At 39.1% G+C, this 17,682-nt stretch overlaps 1 protein-coding gene across 2 annotated transcripts in view; it reads right to left on the minus strand.

Annotated features, from left to right (window-relative positions):
* Positions 1 to 17,682, minus strand: part of CCNYL1 (cyclin Y like 1) — a 45,549-nt gene that overhangs the window by 25,575 nt on the left and 2,292 nt on the right. For both annotated transcript variants that reach the window (XM_032278454.1, XM_032278455.1), the window contains exons 2-3: positions 5,695 to 5,769; positions 3,411 to 3,445 (exon numbers count right to left, since the gene is read on the minus strand). In XM_032278454.1, coding sequence (XP_032134345.1) covers positions 3,411 to 3,445; positions 5,695 to 5,769 — 110 coding nt within the window. The remainder of the gene's footprint in view (positions 1 to 3,410; positions 3,446 to 5,694; positions 5,770 to 17,682) is intronic.

Below are 17,682 nucleotides of genomic sequence, written 5' to 3' on the forward strand. Positions count from 1 at the left end.
GGCACGTGCTGCCACGTCTGGCTAATTTTTATATTTTTTGTAAGAGACAGAATTTCGCCATGTTGGCCAGGCTGGTCTCGAACTCCTGGCCTCAAGTGACTGTCTGCCTCAGTCCCCCAAAGTGTTGGGATTACAGGCGTAAGCCACCGCACTTGGCCACAGCAGACGATTTTTAATAAATCTTGAAAGATGAAAAAGACAAAGGAGTGGTAACTGATATGGAAGCACAACTTTAGTGCCTACAGAGAATGACTGGAACAGGAACAATCAAATTAGTTTGTCTTGCAGAACCCAAGGCAGGCTCCAAACTCAGAGGCATATGGTACCTTGGAAAGTAGAGTGAAACATAAAAATCAGCAAGATCAGTTGAAAATATGTAGTTAAGAGTCCAAGGTCCACCTGTCCTCCCATCTTATAATGAATATATAAGGTTCTGGGCTCAGAGATACTAGGACTGAAATCTGGGAAATGGGAAAAAAAACTATACACTGAGAAGGGGAACTCCATCTCTCTTTTCCAACTCTGCTTCTGGAAAGTGAGCAGCCATGCTTGTATTCCCCAGGTAGAAAATTGGGAGATTCTTCTCTGAAGAAATGAACAGTCTCAGAAAAGATGCACCCAGCCGGGCACAGCGGCTCATACCTGTAATCCCAGCGCTTTGGGAAGCCAAGGTGGGCGAACTTGAGGCCAGGAGTTCAAGACTAGTTTGGCTAACACAGCAAAACCCTGTCTCTACTAAAAACAAAACAAAACAAAAAAAACACCAGGCATGGTGGCACACACCTGTAATCTGAGCTATTCCGGAGGCTAAGGCACAAGAATTGCCTGAACCTGGGAGGAAGAGGTTGCATCATGGCAGAGGGCGCTGAGATCACGCCACTGCACTCTAGTCTGGGTGACAGAGTGAGAGTCAGAAAGAAAAGCAAAGGAAAGGACAGGAGAAAGGACAGGGGAAAGGAGAAAAGAGGAAGGAGGAGAGGAAAAAGGGAAAAGAAAGAAAAGAAGAAAATGAGAAAAGACCCACCAGATAACAGACTGAGGTCTCCTAAATTAAAGGCTGGCTTGGCCTCCAAATCCTTGCAGTAAGAACCATCAGTTAACAAAAGTCGTGCTTCCAGTTAGAGAAAGCCAGGGACTAACACACTGGAGGGGAGCCTCCAACAAGAGAGCGCAAAACAACAGGAAAAAGAAAAACATGGGAGTGGTGAAAATTCAGGAGCAAAGGAAAACTTTAAAAAATTCTTAAAACACTCTCAAAAAGATAAAAGATTCAATAGAAGGGTTAGAGCATAAAGTAAAAGAATGCCCAAGAATTAGAACAAAAGACTAACTAGAAAAAGGGAGAGTATGGGGGGAGAGAATTAAAGATCAATGCAGAAACAATGATCTAAGAAGCTCAGCATCTGAATAGTAAGAGTATCAGGAAAAAGAAGGAACAAAGAAACAAGAAAATTCTGTAGAAGGCATAGTCTATAGACTTATTGGTCCCAATAAAAAGAAAAGGTCCAGGCCAGGCATGGTGGCTCACGGCTGTGATCCTAGCACTTTGGGAGGCAGAGGCGGGCAGATCACAAGGTCAGATCGAGATCATCCTGACCAACATGGTGAAACCCCATCTCCACTAAAAATACAAAAAAAAATTAGCCAGGCGTGGTGGCAGGTGTCTGTAGTCCCAATTACTCGGTAGGCTGAGGCAGGAAAACTGCTTGAACCCAGGAGGCAGAGGTTGCAGTGAGCCACTGCACTTCAGCCTGGTGACACAGCGAGACTCTGTCTCAAAAAAAAAAAAAAAAAAAAAGAAAAGAAAAGAAAAAGAAAAAGAAAAGGTCCATAGCAAGCCATACTATGAAATTTCAGGATCTTAGGGATAGAGAAGGCACTAAAAAGCTTCCAGAAACATGTAAAAGCTGGTTACATGTACTGTATCACACAATAGCAACAGATTCAAGAATACTATAAGGAGAACACAATAGAGAAATGTCTTTAGAACTATGAAATTTAGTTTCAACCTAGCATTTTATACTCTTTAGAAATAGGAAGCTTTGGCAGGTGCAGTGTCTTATGCCCATAATCCTAACACTTTGAAAGGCCGATGCGGGTGGATGGCTTGAGCCCAGGAGTTCGAGATCAGCCTGAGCAACAAGGCGAAACCCCGTCTCCATGAAAAAACATAAAAATTAGCTGGGCATAGTGGCACAAGCCTGTAGTTCCAGTTACTTGGAAGGCTGAGATGGGAGGATACTTGAGCCCAGTAGGTTAAGGATGCAATGAGCTGAGATCACACCACTGCACTCCAACTTGGGCAACAGAGAGAGACCCTGTCTCAAAAAAGAGAAAAAAAATAGGAGAGGTTTTCAGACAGGCTAGATCTCTAAATATGTCTGTCTACGGGCCCTTTCCCAGGAAAATGTGCTCCAGTACAACTAGGAAGGGTAACAAGATAGAGGGAAACACAGAATCTAGGACTTAAGAGAACCCAACACCGGAGGACAGTTACGCGAGATCCCAGATGACTTCAGAGAGATACCCCAGGAAAACAGGCACAGAGCAGGCTTAGGAAAAGCCCATCTGTATTTGAGGAGGATGACAAAAGGCTGAGGAAAGTTGTTACCAAGAGAAAATAGAACAGATATATTTTAGTAGATGGAAAATATTTTTGATACGCATGTGGCAAATGCTACAACATTTGGGGGAAAAAAAAGCTGTTAGAAAACAGTCAAATGAATATAGTCAGGAAATTAATTCCATAAAAAAACAAAGTACATGAAAGCAAGGAGACCAGTCAAGGGTTACTTATTGCACTTAGCTGTGTGAGCTAATGGAGGCTAGGAAAAGAGAAGTGCAGACATGCTCAGATTTCAGAAATATTTAAGAGAAACAAAGGATGCAAAAGAAGGAAGATAGTGAAAATACTATATGACTCAGCAGTGAATAATACCTGCATAATCATAACAATGTAAACATCAAGTACTGATTTAATTAAAAATGTGACATATGTGGGTATATAGAAGGAAGAAAATAAGGTAACAGTGGAGTGAGGAAGCTAAGCTTTCACCTGCTATGACAGGAAGTCAACATAATAGTGCTAAAAATTGAGTGCTCAAGTAATTTTATTACTTGATTTTTAAAAGATGAAAAAATTAAGAAAAAATATTTAAGGCAGATAGTTATACCACAACCAAATTATCGAAATTTAACTTAAATGTCAGAAACCCATACAAAAAGAGCATATTAAGTCAAAGACTTTCCTGCGTACATTTGATTCTTAGGAAAATAAAAATGATTTTAAAAATCCACAAAAAGAGGCCGATAGTAACAGTATTGGGTCCCCACTATATTTTTACTGAAGCATGACAGACATACTTTTAATTCAATTATTTAATTTCTTAACTTTTCAACTGTTTACTTACATGGTTTAAATGGTTGCTCTTCCTCTTTTCTCGCACTAAGAATAAAAAAAATTAACTGATCAATTCTGATACAAATGCCATAGAATAAAAATAGTTGCTAATCATCTGATGGATTACCAATATACAAAATCAGATAAAATTTCACTTTAAAAAATAATTTCTAACAAAACTCATCATTTAAATCGTCTGGCAAGATGAATCTCATAAAATAAAATCTAAAAACTTAGTTTTACTTTTTGACCTAACAGATATTCTATTACATACACATGAAAGAATTCCTATGTACAAAAGAAAAGGGCAAAACAAACTAGGATAAATGAGAAATTTAGCTAGTAAGTTTACCTGTTACACATCTGAACCATCATCCAGTAGTATGTTTAAATTCTACATTTACAGGTAGCTCACTTTAATTATCAAGCTGTAACAGCGGACAGCTCTAAGAACCAGTTTCTGGCTAGGTGCCAATCTCTACCTGCATCACAATCCCTTAGAAGCATCCCAAACCACTTAACTGGCCATCTTCTGTTACTGAAAAAATAAATGGGTCTTTTACACAAGTGGAAAGTAAACTATCTTAAATGTAACAATGAGTGTGTTAACCTAATTGAACATGGTTATCTTTAGCACACAAAATCATTTTAACAAAGGCCAGAAGAATAAAAGCTCCAAGAGGGACTTGGGCCATGCTTTGTTTCCTATACTGCCTCTTCCTTTGATGCTAGACAAGTATCACAAGCACACACTCCTTACTACTGAAGAGAGAAGAACATGGGATAGCTTTTCTTTTACTGCTTCCACACTCTATATGTGTGAGAAGCTTATGGCTCTGAAATAAACTGAGAAATACAACTATCCTAGCCAGAAATGATCAGCACAAGACAAAAGTCCACACAAGCTTCAAAAATGCAGGTTAGAAACCCCCGTTTTGTGTTGTGCTGCGTTACTTCACATATTATAGAACTCTCACTTCTTGTATTCTTGCTGTGGAAATCAACTGAAAAACCTAGCTGTGTACGGCTTTTTAACAAACAAATTAGGATTTAACATAATGTTAAGCAAGATAAACAGGAGTACAGAAAAATACGGCAGTTCTGATTCTCATCCTAAAACAAGTAGGAAAGGAAAATGTACATGAGTTTCACTTGCTGAAGCTAACCTTCTGGGAAACACCATAGGGCTTGTTTACATTTACATTACATCAGGATGAAAAAGTTAATAGCTTAAAAGTTCTGAGTAGCATAAATTTGTATGTGACAGGCTCATGTGGTTACAGCATTTATAAAAGGAAGCCAAAATCACAGATTTAATCCCTGTATATGAACTAATATTTTTTAGTTGTTCAAATGAAACCAAGCTGCAGCTTAAATCTTACCATTCATCTTTAAAATGTATTTTAGAGCAAGGGAAAGAGGTCAAAGAAGCATGGAAAAATAAGTATAAATCCATAATACTGGCCGAGCACAGTGGCTCACACCTGTAATCCCAGCACTTTGGGAGGCTGAGGTAGGCAGATCACCTGAGGTCAGGAGTTCGAGACCACCCTGGCCAACAACATGGTGAAACCTAGTCTCTACTAAAAATACAAAAATTAGCCAGGCTTGGTGGTGGGTACCTGTAATCCCAGCTACTTGGGAGGCTGAGGCAGGAGAATCGCTTGAGACCTCACTATTGCACTCCAACCTGGGCGACAAGGGTGAAACTCCCTCTCAAAAAAAAAAAAAAAAAAAAAAAAAAGGCCAGGTGCAGTGGCTGACACCAGTAATCCCAGCACTTTGGGAGGCAGAGGCGGCGATTTGAATCCCCTGAGGTCAGGAGTCCAAGAACAGCCTGACCAACATGGAGAAACCCTGTCTATATAATACAAAATTAGCCAGGCATGGTAGCACATGCCTGTAATCCCAGCTATTCAGGACACTGAGGCAAGAGAATCGCTTGAACCCGGGAGGCGGAGGCTGGGGTGAGCTGAGATTGCGCCACTGCACTCCAGCCTGGGCAACGAGAGTAAAACTCCCAAAATAAATAAATAAATAAATAAAAAAATCCATGTTACTGAATCATGTGGCCAATTAATTGTGTTGATAAAAATGTGGCAAAACCTGTAAATAGAAGGTCTACATGTTATTACTAAACAATCACAACTAAAGGAAGTATATCATATATTAAAATAAATGAACATATGAAATTTTTAAATATATCTGTTCTTCTAAATACTTTCTATAACACATCCAATAAAATAGAAAAGTTTTCAGTCTTTTCCTTGGAGGAAAAAACAGTATTGTCTTACCATCTGTTTGAGATTTGCTCAGGAAAATTGTGCTTGCCCTTGGATGGTCAGAAGGGTTTGACTCCAAAGCTAAATCTATATAAGAGGAGGAAGAAGAGGTGATACTTTCGGTGAATAGAAAAAATGATTTTTGAAATAGATACACACCCATTTTAATAACTTTTAACAGTCTTCAGAGAAGTTTTAAATAATAAATATGAAGGAAATAAATATAACAATACAGAAATGATACTGGGGAATGCAAAACTGTAGAATCTCTCCACACCATGTGGAACAAAACCAGGCTATGTCTGAGACTTTTAATAAAAAATCTGTGCCTAAATAATCTGATTCAAATTTTAGATGAAATTTAGATCAAATAGAAATATAACCACTCTCCTATCTGTTGCTATTGCTAGCACATTTCAAAAACAATCCCAAGTAGCAAGTGATGCTGTGGCCAATTACTGTTAGGCACCAGCTCAACACATCAAATGTGGTAAAACAAAGAGCTGTTTTTGGCAAATGTTCTTTAGACAATCAAATGGCTAATTCTAACTCCACTCAACCAGTGAACTAATTTGGTTAGCTGTGGTTTTTTGGGGGGTTATTCATTATGGCACATTCAAGAGGACTGAATAAAAGTTCTATGTTGCAAATATAGGAACATGTTAGAAAATGATTAACTTTTGCCCTCAATTTCTCACTTCTTCCTTCTAACAGCACAGTTAATTTGGTGTTTCATCAAGAGTACCTTTTGGAGCAGATCTTAGGGCTGTTTCTAAAAAATTTTGCCCCATCTATGTCAAGATAAATCTGCCTACAGTCCACCTTGCACCGAAGTTGGATAATATATTTAAGCAAGATTACAAAACAGACTCTTGAATTTTCATGAAACAAACTTTATGGGATAATAAAAGTTATCATGAGGGAAAAAAGAAGAATCTATGATATTCTTCAGCAAGGTCCTTTTCTGAGATGGAGTCTTGCTCTGTCGCCCAGGCTGGAATACAGTGGCACAATCTCGGCTCACTGCAACTTCCACCTCCCTGGTTCAAGCAATTCTCCTGGCTCAGTCTCCCAAGTAGCTGGGATTACAGGACCCACCACCACATGCCTGCTAATTTTATTTATAGTAGAAATGGGGTTTCACCATGTTGGATAGGCTGGTCTCAAATTCCTGACTTCAGGTGATCCACCCACCTTGGCCTCCCAAGGTGCTGGGATTACAGGGGTGAGTCACCGTGGCCAGCCCAGAAAGGTCTATTTCAAGACACTTATCTTAACCAATCTTGTAAGAAACCAGGCCAAGATCCAGAGTAACAATTAAGGCAACGCTTCCCAAAACTACATATTAATATAATTGCTTTACTTTTAAAAAAGCAATTTAGTGGTCAAATGATAATATACTTTATCCCTGGCTCTTACAAAATCAAAATGCACATTGATATATTAAAAATTAATCAGTTTAGTAGTGAATACTGTCTAGCTCAGCATTTCACAAATTTATCTACCTAGAATAGTTTTCTCCCTTCAAAGTAATTTGGCTAGAATCTTACATGAACATAATTTGGGACTTACTGGTTAAAAAAATGTGAATCATCAATTTTAATAGTACTGCCAGATCACTAAAAACTTACATACCTAAACCAACTGCTTTGTTCTCCATGGAAATTCCTTCACTGATCTGAAGTTTATTAAACTGCTTTTGGAGAAAACTATTCTTATGTAAAAAACGCACACAAAAATTATGTTTAAAGTTTTGCTACATCTTGAAAATATGATGTGACAATATTAAGCTATTTGGAAAAATAAAATCATTTGCACACAAAATGACGGCAGAGACTTTCAAAGCTGTCTCTACCTAAAGCTTTTTTTAAATTTTATTTTTTTTGAGACAGTCTCGCTCTGTCATCCAGGCAGGAGTGCAGTGGCGAGATACCGGCTCACTGCAACCTCTGCCTCCTGGGTTCAAGCCATTCTCCTGCCTCAGCTACCTGAGTAGCTGGGACTACAGGTGTGTGCCACCATGCCTGGCTAATTTTTGTATTTTTAGTAGAGACTGGGTTTCACCATGCTGGCCAGGCTGGTCTCAAACTCCCGAACTTGTGATCTGCCCACCTCACCCTCCCCAAAGTGCTGGGATTACTGAGTCACTGTGCCCAGCCTCTACCTAAAGCTTCTAAAAGGATTCATGACTACTTCCTATCAAAAAGAAAGCAAATATACTACCATCTGAATCTAAAAAATAAGTAATGTTTACAGAAGAAGCCATATTACGATCGGTACCTCTGTCATGATATTTAATTAGGAATTTTCAATGAAAGTCCAGGAAAACGAAGTACCAAAATCAAAGAGGAGCAGGCTTAACACACACATACACACCCCTGAAACGAAGATGTGCTACTATGCATTTAAATGCATGGTCAATTAGGTACTACTTGACCCAGGTGCTGCTATGTAAATATAAGAAATATCCAAGGGGGCTGGGGGTGATGGCTCATGCCTGTAATCCCAGCACTTTGGGAAGCCAAGACAGGTGGATCACAAGGTCAAGAGTTTGAGACCAGCCTGACCAACCCGGTGAAATCTACTAAAAATACAAAAAAATCAGCTGGGCGTGGTGGTGTGTACCTGTAGTCCCAGCTACTTGGGAGGCAGAGGCAGGAGAATGGCTTGAACCCGGGAGGCAGAGGTTGCAGTGAGCCAGGATCTTGCCACTGCACTCCAGCCTGGGTGACAGAGCAAGACTCTGTCTCAAAAAAAAGCTTTAGGTAGAGACAGCTTTAAGATTATGTCTCAAAGAAAGAAATATTCAAGGCAGCTGGGATAAAAGAAATGATAACATACAGAGAAAAAATCCAAATTAGTCCAAATAAGAAGCTGACATTCCCTCAACTCAGGGGTTTTCGGGTGGGCATGTGACTTACAACTAGCTAATCAATTACATTTCTCATGGGACTTCCCAAGACCAGAGGAGAAAGGCAGAGCTGTACTCTAGCACTGTTGATCAGCCAGGAGCTGCCACCAGTGGCTCCCTTTGGCATCATGAAGGGTGCCTTTTCAGGAGAGCTGAACAGAAGAGCAGAACTGAGACAGATGCTGAGATCACCTAATCCCTGGGTCAAGTAGTACCTAACTGACCATGTGAATCCCTGGTTATACAATTTTTTTAAAAATTTTTTAACTATTTTGAGATAGATTTTTTTGAACTTGCAAGTAAGATGCCTGGTTTATCAGCAATACTGATGTGATCATACTAAAGGTGGGGATAGGTAAAAGTCTCTAGCTTATTCCTTTAATATTTTACCATGAACAGAAATTTGCAAGAGTCAAAATAATGCTTCATTTACAAATTACGAATTATAAATTATAAACTCACCACCAGTACTTCAAGTTGCTTTTCTTTTTCTTTTTTTGTGTTTTTGAGATGAAGTCTTGCTCTGTTGCCCAGCTGGAGTACAATGGCCTGATCCTGGCTCACTGCAACCTCCACCTTTCTGGTTCAAGTGATTCTCCTGCCTGAGCCTCCCAAGTAGCTGGAACTACATGCTCGGCTAATTTTTGTATTTTTAGTACAGACGGGGTTTCACTATGTTGGCCAGGCTGGCCTCAAACTCCTGACCTTGTGATCTGCCTGCCTTGGCCTCCCAAAGTGCTGGGATTACAGGTGTGAGCCACCATGCCCAGCCTTAAGTTGCTTTTCTCATGCATGTTAAAAAATATAGCTCTAATCCATATACAACTTATGTCTTATTTTACAAATGATCTCCACTCCAATGGAAAATATTTACTGTGTAATGGATAAATAATTGCCCATCAAGTATTATTCCTATACTTTACTCAGCCAATCCCGTATTGTTGACTTAGGTACTTACAAAGTTCTGTTCTTATGAGGAAAACCTTCATTTTTACAATATTTTAAGATTATTTTTTAAATCTCCTCAGGAAAGATTTTTCAAACATGGGATGATCAGACCAAAAAGTCAGATTGTTTTCATGGCTCAATATCTAGTGCTCAGTTGCTTTCTAAAGGAGGTAAGGGTATATTAGGATATAATGTCACCAATTATACGAGTTTTAGCTCCTATCACAGCTTTGGATGCTTAAAAAAAAAAAAAAAAAACCCTACTGATGTGTATGAGGAACATCACCATGGCTCTAACTTGAAATTATTTATTTGATACCACAATTTCTTATATAACTTGCACTAACAACAAATACCACACATTGCTACTTTACAGAACGGACATTTAAGCCATGCACACACACACACACAGTATCATTTCTGCACTGTCCATTAACTCTTTCCTCAAGAAGCTAGGGAGACTCTGATGAATGATACTACTCGATTCTCACTATCACAAAGGTAAGACTGCCAAATATTAAGCAAAGCATTAGGCCCCACAAACATGCACATACAGATTTTAGAGAAATGTCCGGAAAATAGAAACTCATCAATTACCATGCAACTTATATGTGAATCCCTTCAAAAATTATTTTTTTTAAAAAAACTCCTAAGAATGTTTGAAACTACAAGAAATGCTTTTCAATATCATGGTTAGAGGTTATGACTAAAATGGTATTTTAAGACCCACCATTTTTGTGTTATCAATTTAAATTGCAACTTAATTTGACAGCATGAGAGTATGATGGGGGGCAAATATGAAAAAAAAATTAAACTCAGGTCTTAATGTAAACATCCCTCAGAAGAAGAAACCTGTAAGATCCACTGACATTGAACGCTGCTTTTCCCTGAATCCTTCAGCCATCTCAATTCCACAGATGTTAAAAATGTAAAAATATGGAACTCAGAATACATAAAATACATTACTAAAGGCTAAAAGTGTTAAAATTATGCAATTGTAAACTGTAAAGAAATTATTTTTCTTGTCAAAATATTAAAGGGAGAGGGCAGGAACCAAGAAAGTAACACAGGACAGAATATTTCAGCGAAAGAGGTGGATTTCAATATATTGACTTCAATATATCCCAACTAAACAGGAGATACCTGCAGTTTCTGGGCCAACTGCTGGGCATCTGTTTATTTAAAGGCTTACTGCATTTACTGACCTGCTCTATCATACTGCACATTGTATTAGTCTTACGGTCTATAACACAAACATTTCAAATCTCTCAATTATGATGTAAAGTCTGAGATTTTACTTAAGTTCACATGTTCCACCCATCAGACAAGTTTTACCTGATGGTCTTGAGCTGTGCTGCCTCATCTGAGGGCACACAGTACATGGCCAAGCTCCAGTCTCATGCTCCCTCACGCCTAACCAGAGTTCGGATCGTCAGAAGCTAGGAAATGAAGAGCGTGACTTCATTTCCCAGCTTCTGACAATCCTAACTCTGGTTTCCAAACCACCTCTCTACCTCCTTCTGTGTCAGTGCTCAGTCTTGCTTTAACTGACTTTTATTCCTCAATCTATGTTTTAGTGATTTTGACTGAGGTGTGACATTTCCTATGTTATACTATACTGTACCCTGTGTATTTCTTAATAGCATTTAACTCCTCTTTTTTTTAGACTTTTAAGACTATTTCTGGGTGGAGTGCAGTGACTCACACCTGTAATACCAGCACATTGGGAGGCTGAGGCAGAAGGATCGCTTGAGGCAGGAGTTCAAGACCAGCCTGGGCAACACAGAAGAGACCCCCATCTCTATAAAATTTTTTAAAAAGATTAGCTGGGTGTGGAGGCAAATGCCTGTAGTACCAGCTATTTGGGAGGCTGAAATAGCAAGACATCTTAGCCCAGGGATTTGAGGTTACAGTGAGCTATAATGGCACCACTGCACTCCAGCCTGGGTGACAGACATAGTTGAGACCCTGTCTCATTAAGGAAAAAAAAAAAAAAAAAGTCTGGGTTACAAGTACCTCCATTTCATTTTTCATTATCCAATGTTACTGTTTTAACTCTAAAGCTTTATTAACTGAAAAAAAAAGTGGAAAAAGACAGTATCCAAAGAAGCCCATGAGTCATTCTATAAATTCTAATCCTATGTGCCATATATCTGAAATTTACATTCTTGATCTACCAAGTTTTATCTGTTAAAACCAACTCTTAGTCCCAGCTACTCGGGAGGCTGAGGCAGGAGATCACCTGAGCCCAGGAAGTGGAGGCTACAGTGAGCAATGATCACACCACTGCACTCCAGCCTCAGCAACAGAGAAAGACCATCTCAAAAACAAAAAAAACAAATTTAAAAAACTTTGGAAAACTCAATTTACACTTCTCAAAGCCTGTTTTCTCATATGTAAAACAAGTATAATTCCTATACTACGTAACTCAAAATATAGTGAGAATAATACGAAATGCAAGAACAATTGCTATAGGCCGGACTCACTGGCTCACACATGTAATCCCAACATTTTGAGAGGCTGAGGTGAGTAGATCACCTGAGGTCAGGAGTTCAAGACCAGCGTGGTCAAGAAGGCAAAACCCCATCTCTACTAAAAATACAAAAATTAGCTGGGTATGGTGCCACATGCCTGTAGTCTCAGGAGGCTAAGGCAGGAGAATTGCTGGAACCCAGGAGGTGGAGGTTGCAGTGAGCCACAACTGAGCTACTGCACTCCCGCCTGGGCGACAGAGAGAGACTCCATCTCAGAAAAAAAAAAAAAAGCAATTGCTATCTATATACCACATAATGCACAACAAATGACAAAACAAAGTTTTCACAAATTAAAAGCAAAAGTGAACAGTTAGTATTCATTGAAAAGCACATACCAAAATAACATCTTGAGCAAATATGCACTTTGGCTGCCCCTGAAGTTAAGGGGAAAATAGTCACACACCATCATCAAGAATTCTTCTGTGTTGTTGTTTTAAATAAGCAAATACATATTATTTCATACATTACTGTATGTTCATTTTTTTTTATGTAACATATCCTGGATATCACTCCACAGCAGTAAAGAGAGATTTGTTTGTTTTAATAGCTCCATAGCTCTCCTCTGTGTGAATATAACAATTTTACCAGTCCCTTACTAGACATATTATTTCTAATATTTAGCTATTGAAAATAATATGACAAAAATCTTATTCACATGTTATTTCATATTTATGGGATATGCCTTCAGGATAAATTCCTCAAAGTAGGATTTCTGGATTAAATGCATTTGCACTGTTGTGAGACTGTGCCAAATTTCCCTTTATGGAGTCAAACCACTTTGCATTTCCATCAGCAATATACAAATGCAACTCTCTTCACAGCCACACCGAAGAATGCATCCTCAAGTTTTTGGATCTTCTCCTAACAGGAAAGAAGTCACAGCATGGTTTTCATTTGTATTTCTCTTAGGTGTGAAGCTGTGTTTGAAAATCATTTGCACTTATTTTTCGGTGACTTGTCTATTCATCACTTTGTTACTTACTTTTACAGCTTTTTTTTTTTTTTTTTTTTTTTTTTTTAGATAGTCTCACTCTACAGATGTGTGCCACCACACATGGCTAATTTACTTTTTGCAGAGGCAGGGTCTCACTATGTTGCCCAGGCTGGTCTCCAACTCCTGAGCTCAAGCAATTCTCCTGCCTCAGCCTCCTGAACTGCTGGGATTATAGGCATGACCCACCATCTGATCTTTTTCTTAAAGAATTGAAAATACTGGCTGGGCACGGTGGTTCATACCTGTAATCCTAGCACTTTGGGAGGCGAAGAAGGGGCGGATGACAAGGTTGAGAGTTCGAGATCATCCTGGCTAACACGGTGAAACCCTGTCTCTACTAAAAATACAAAAAAAATTAGCCTCCCGAGCACATGGTGGCATGTGCCTGTAGTCCCAGCTACTCATGAGGCTGAGGCAGGAGAATCACTTGAACCTGGGAGGCAGAGGATGCAGTGAGTCGAGATCATGCCACTGTACTCCAGCCTGGGCAACAGAGTGAGACTCTGTCTCAAAAAAAATTAATTACTTTTTAAAAAATAATTTAAAGTATTTCCCAGGCTGTAATCCTCCAATGGTTTCCTATCACAACTAAAGTATACATTCTTTGCCAAGACCTACTATGCATACATGGCCTTAACCCACCATGGTCTTCTTGGCACCCTTTTCACTCTTCTGCAGCCACCCTGTGTCTTTCTGTCCTTTGCCAAAACCAAGTTTGCTCCCATTCAAGGAACTCTCAAGTAACTGTCTGTGTAGACTCCTGGCTCTCCCCAACCATCCTCACAAGGCTTCCTCTCACTTTAAGGATCAGTGTTAGCATGGGGCTCTGAATCTGGAACACAGCCTGGCCACCCATAAAGGTACTCAATTAACATCTGTTTCAGCATACCCAAAACTAATCAAGTTTCTCCCAGTTTTCCCACATCTTTTAAGATTTCTTCTAACGCTCTCTCTTGATTTGTCATCTAAGACAGCATCAAATCTTTTAAAGTGGTAGCTATTCAAACTAAAGATGCAAGATAGGCTACCAAGAAACAAAAAAACAAACGATGAATTCTGATGTCTAGGTAAAAGTAAATGCTGACTTCAATTTGGCATAAGAACATTGAATACTAAAATATCTTAACTATAAAAAATGACTCAATTCATAGACTTAACCATCTGAATTCCATAGGGAGGTACAAGTCATCAGTCATCAAAACGTTTTTATCAGTACCCTCGAAATTAAATACAATGAGACTATGTATGACGTTACTATAAAAGATGTCCAATCACAAAGGATAAGTACATAAATGACACTCCAACCATCTGATGGTACACTAAGCAGTTACTAAAGGCATGAGATAGAGCAGGGTGTCCTGGCATGGAAAGATATCCTGGAGCACTCTCTAGATGTCAAGCAGTGGTTCAGGAACTTATGTCATCATTTCACTTCTGTAAGTTATGAAGCAGCTCATATAGAATGATCTCCTTTTTCTAAAATAAAATGTTATATTCATATGCAGACAAAAAAATCAAAAACCAAAATATTAATAAAAGTTAACTCAGTATTCTGCATATAATCAATGACTTTTCTGTATTTTCTAAGTCTTTTACATCAAACATATTGTTATCCAAAAAAAAAAAAAAAAAAAAAGGATTTAAAATAGCTACTGGAAAGAGGAAAGATCTGTTGCTCAGAGGTTTTTCCACATCATATTCCCAATTCTTTCCCCTACCTCCACCCATCAGGGACGGAATAGAAAGGGTCACTTCAAAGAGCACCTTTAGCCAGCAATTTAGCAAAGCTCCTAAAGTCAGAACATAAAAAAGTATATGAAAAGCCAAGTATATTAATAAAATATGACAATAAGATCTTAGTATCTTATTTTGTGCTACTGATACTACCATCAGTTATATTAAATACACTGTTAAATAAAGGCAAGGTAGTATAAAATACTTTTGAGTCTATCTGAAACGTTTACTAGGTTCTTAGGAACACCTCTTTGAAATAGCTTGAAGAGGACAGACACAGTGGCTCATGCCCATAATCCCAGCACTTTGGGAGGCTGAGGCAGGTGGATCGCCTCAGCTCAGTTTGAGACCATCCTGGCCAACATGGTAAAACCCCAACTCTACTAAAAATACAAAAAAATCGGTCGGGCGGGGTGGCGCACACCTGTAATCCCAGCTACTCAGGAGGCTGAGGCAGGAGAATCGCTTGAACCTGGGAGGCGGAGGTTGCAGTGAGCCAAGATTGCACCATTTCACTCCAGCCTGAGCAACAAGAGCTAAATAACTTGAAGAATAAAGCCCAGCGTCATTTATGTATGATTTTTGTTTAAGTAACAAAAATAATTCTTCATTGTAGAAAAGCTAAAATGCTTTTTTTTTGTTTGGTTGGTTTCTTTTTGTTTGAAACCGAGTTTTGCTCTGTTGCCCAGTAGTGCAGTGGCACAAACTTGGCTCAGTGCAACCTCTGTCTCCCAGGTTCAAATAATTCTCCTACCTCAGTCTCTTGAGTAGCTGAGATTACAGGTGTGTGCCACCATGACCAGCTATTTTTTGTTATTTTTAGTAGAGACAGTGTTTTACCATGCTGGCCAGGCTTGTCCCGAACTCCTGACCTTGTGATCCACCCATCTAAGCCTCCCGAAGTGCTGGGATTTCCAGTGTGAGCCACCACACCAGGCCAAATAATTTACATCTAAGTAGGAATTTCTGTTTCCAGGGAGACTGATATAAAATTGTCTGAAATAAAGATATTAAAAGCAAACTTTCAATGTGTCTATACTTTATATTTGGTGTTCTGGCCATGTTCCTATGGAAACTTAAGAATAATAGGCAAATGCCGAAATTGAGATTTCTATTATCACTGTATTGAATGCCACAAAAATAAATTTTGAGACAAACTGACATAAAAATGTAGCTGTCATACTAATATACAGTGGTAAATTGTTTGCAATTTCTATTTTTTCAACTTTTCTGATTTAGTACTCCTTATCATCATCCTATGCTTACTCCTTATCATCATCCTATGCTTACTGCCTGTCACCTTACCTGCCCTCTCGCCAGCTTCAACCTAATATTCCTCTGTCCAGGGCATTCTCAGCTTCAATTCACAGTTATCGAACAAACTCTTTAAAATTTATCAACCTGTTTATTTGATGGGTATATTTAGGCCATTTTGTTACCTCTACTTTTATTCTTTTTTTTTTGGGACGGAGTTTTGCTCTTGTTACCCAGGCTGGAGTGCAATGGCGCGATCTCGGCTCACTGCAACCTCCGCCTCCCGGGTTCAGGCAATTCTCCTGCCTCAGCCTCCTGAGTAGCTGGGATTACAGGCACGCGTCACCATGCCCAGCTGATTTTTTGTATTTTTAGTAGAGACAGGGTTTCACCGTGTTGACCAGGATGGTCTCGATCTCTTGACCTCGTGATCCACCCGCCTCGGCCTCCCAAAGTGCTGGGATTACAGGCGTGAGCCACCGCGCCCGGCCCTCTACTTTTATTCTTATCCACTGAAATGAATGTATAGACATAAGATGAAGCCAGGCAAGATGGCACACACTGTGGTCTCAGTTATTCAGGAGGCTGAGGTGGGAGGACTGCTTGAGCCCAGGCCAGGAGTTTGAGGCCAGCCTGGTCAACATAGTAAGACTCTTTCTCTTGAAAAAAAAAAAAATAAATAAATAAAAAAATAAAAAAGAGATGTAAATGTTGCCTCTGAATTGTGTAAAATAAACTTTGAAAGGAACTAATCAAGACCGAAGTAAAAAAAGTTCTCAAAGATAGAACTACTTTATGGGTAAAACATACAATGCATTCTGGGTTATTAAAAGTTTTTTAAGAACTGAATTTGGCATATCTCACCTCCATGTCAGTCTGGGAACTAAGAATCTTAGTCTGTTCAGTGGCTGTCTTACACAGTCATTCCAGATACCTAACTCTTTATTTCTTCATTAGCAACACGGGGGGAATATACACAGGCCCTATTTTGGAAGGGCTAAATTAAATGTACATGAACATGTGTGGTAAATCTACTAAATGGTGTGTAAAATCACTCAGAGGTTTACCCGACACCACTGAGAGCATTAAGTTTTCACAAGTACTTACATGCTTTGTGTATAAATATTATACACTCACATATTTGTTCATTCCTTCACAATGTTTGAATACTCTGCAAAGTGAGTACAGTAGTTCCCAGTTACAAAGGCACATCCATCATGAAGCTTAATTATTCTAACTTTTAAAGAAATTAAGAGCCCAAGCAAAGTTTAAATAGAAGAGCTCTAAAATATTTCTTCTATAATAATGAAATCTCTGGCATTTAAATGAAACAAATGAGCCCACTGGATTTAAACATCTTTATGTTACAATGTTTTTCTACTTCAAAGGAATTTTTATTAAAAACCACGTTGTGGCCGGGCGCGGTGGCTCAAGCCTGTAATCCCAGCACTTTGGGAGGCCGAGGCGGGTGGATCACAAGGTCAAGAGATCGAGACCATCCTGGTCAACATGGTGAAACCCCGTCTCTACTAAAAAAAATACAAAAAATTAGCTGGGCATGGTGGTGCGTGCCTGTAATCCCAGCTACTCAGGAGGCTGAGGCAGGAGAATTGCCTGAACCCAGG

Source organism: Sapajus apella, unplaced genomic scaffold, assembly GCF_009761245.1.
Source record: "Sapajus apella isolate SASKATOON/1434 unplaced genomic scaffold, GSC_monkey_1.0 scaffold10, whole genome shotgun sequence".
NCBI lineage: Eukaryota > Metazoa > Chordata > Mammalia > Primates > Cebidae > Sapajus > Sapajus apella.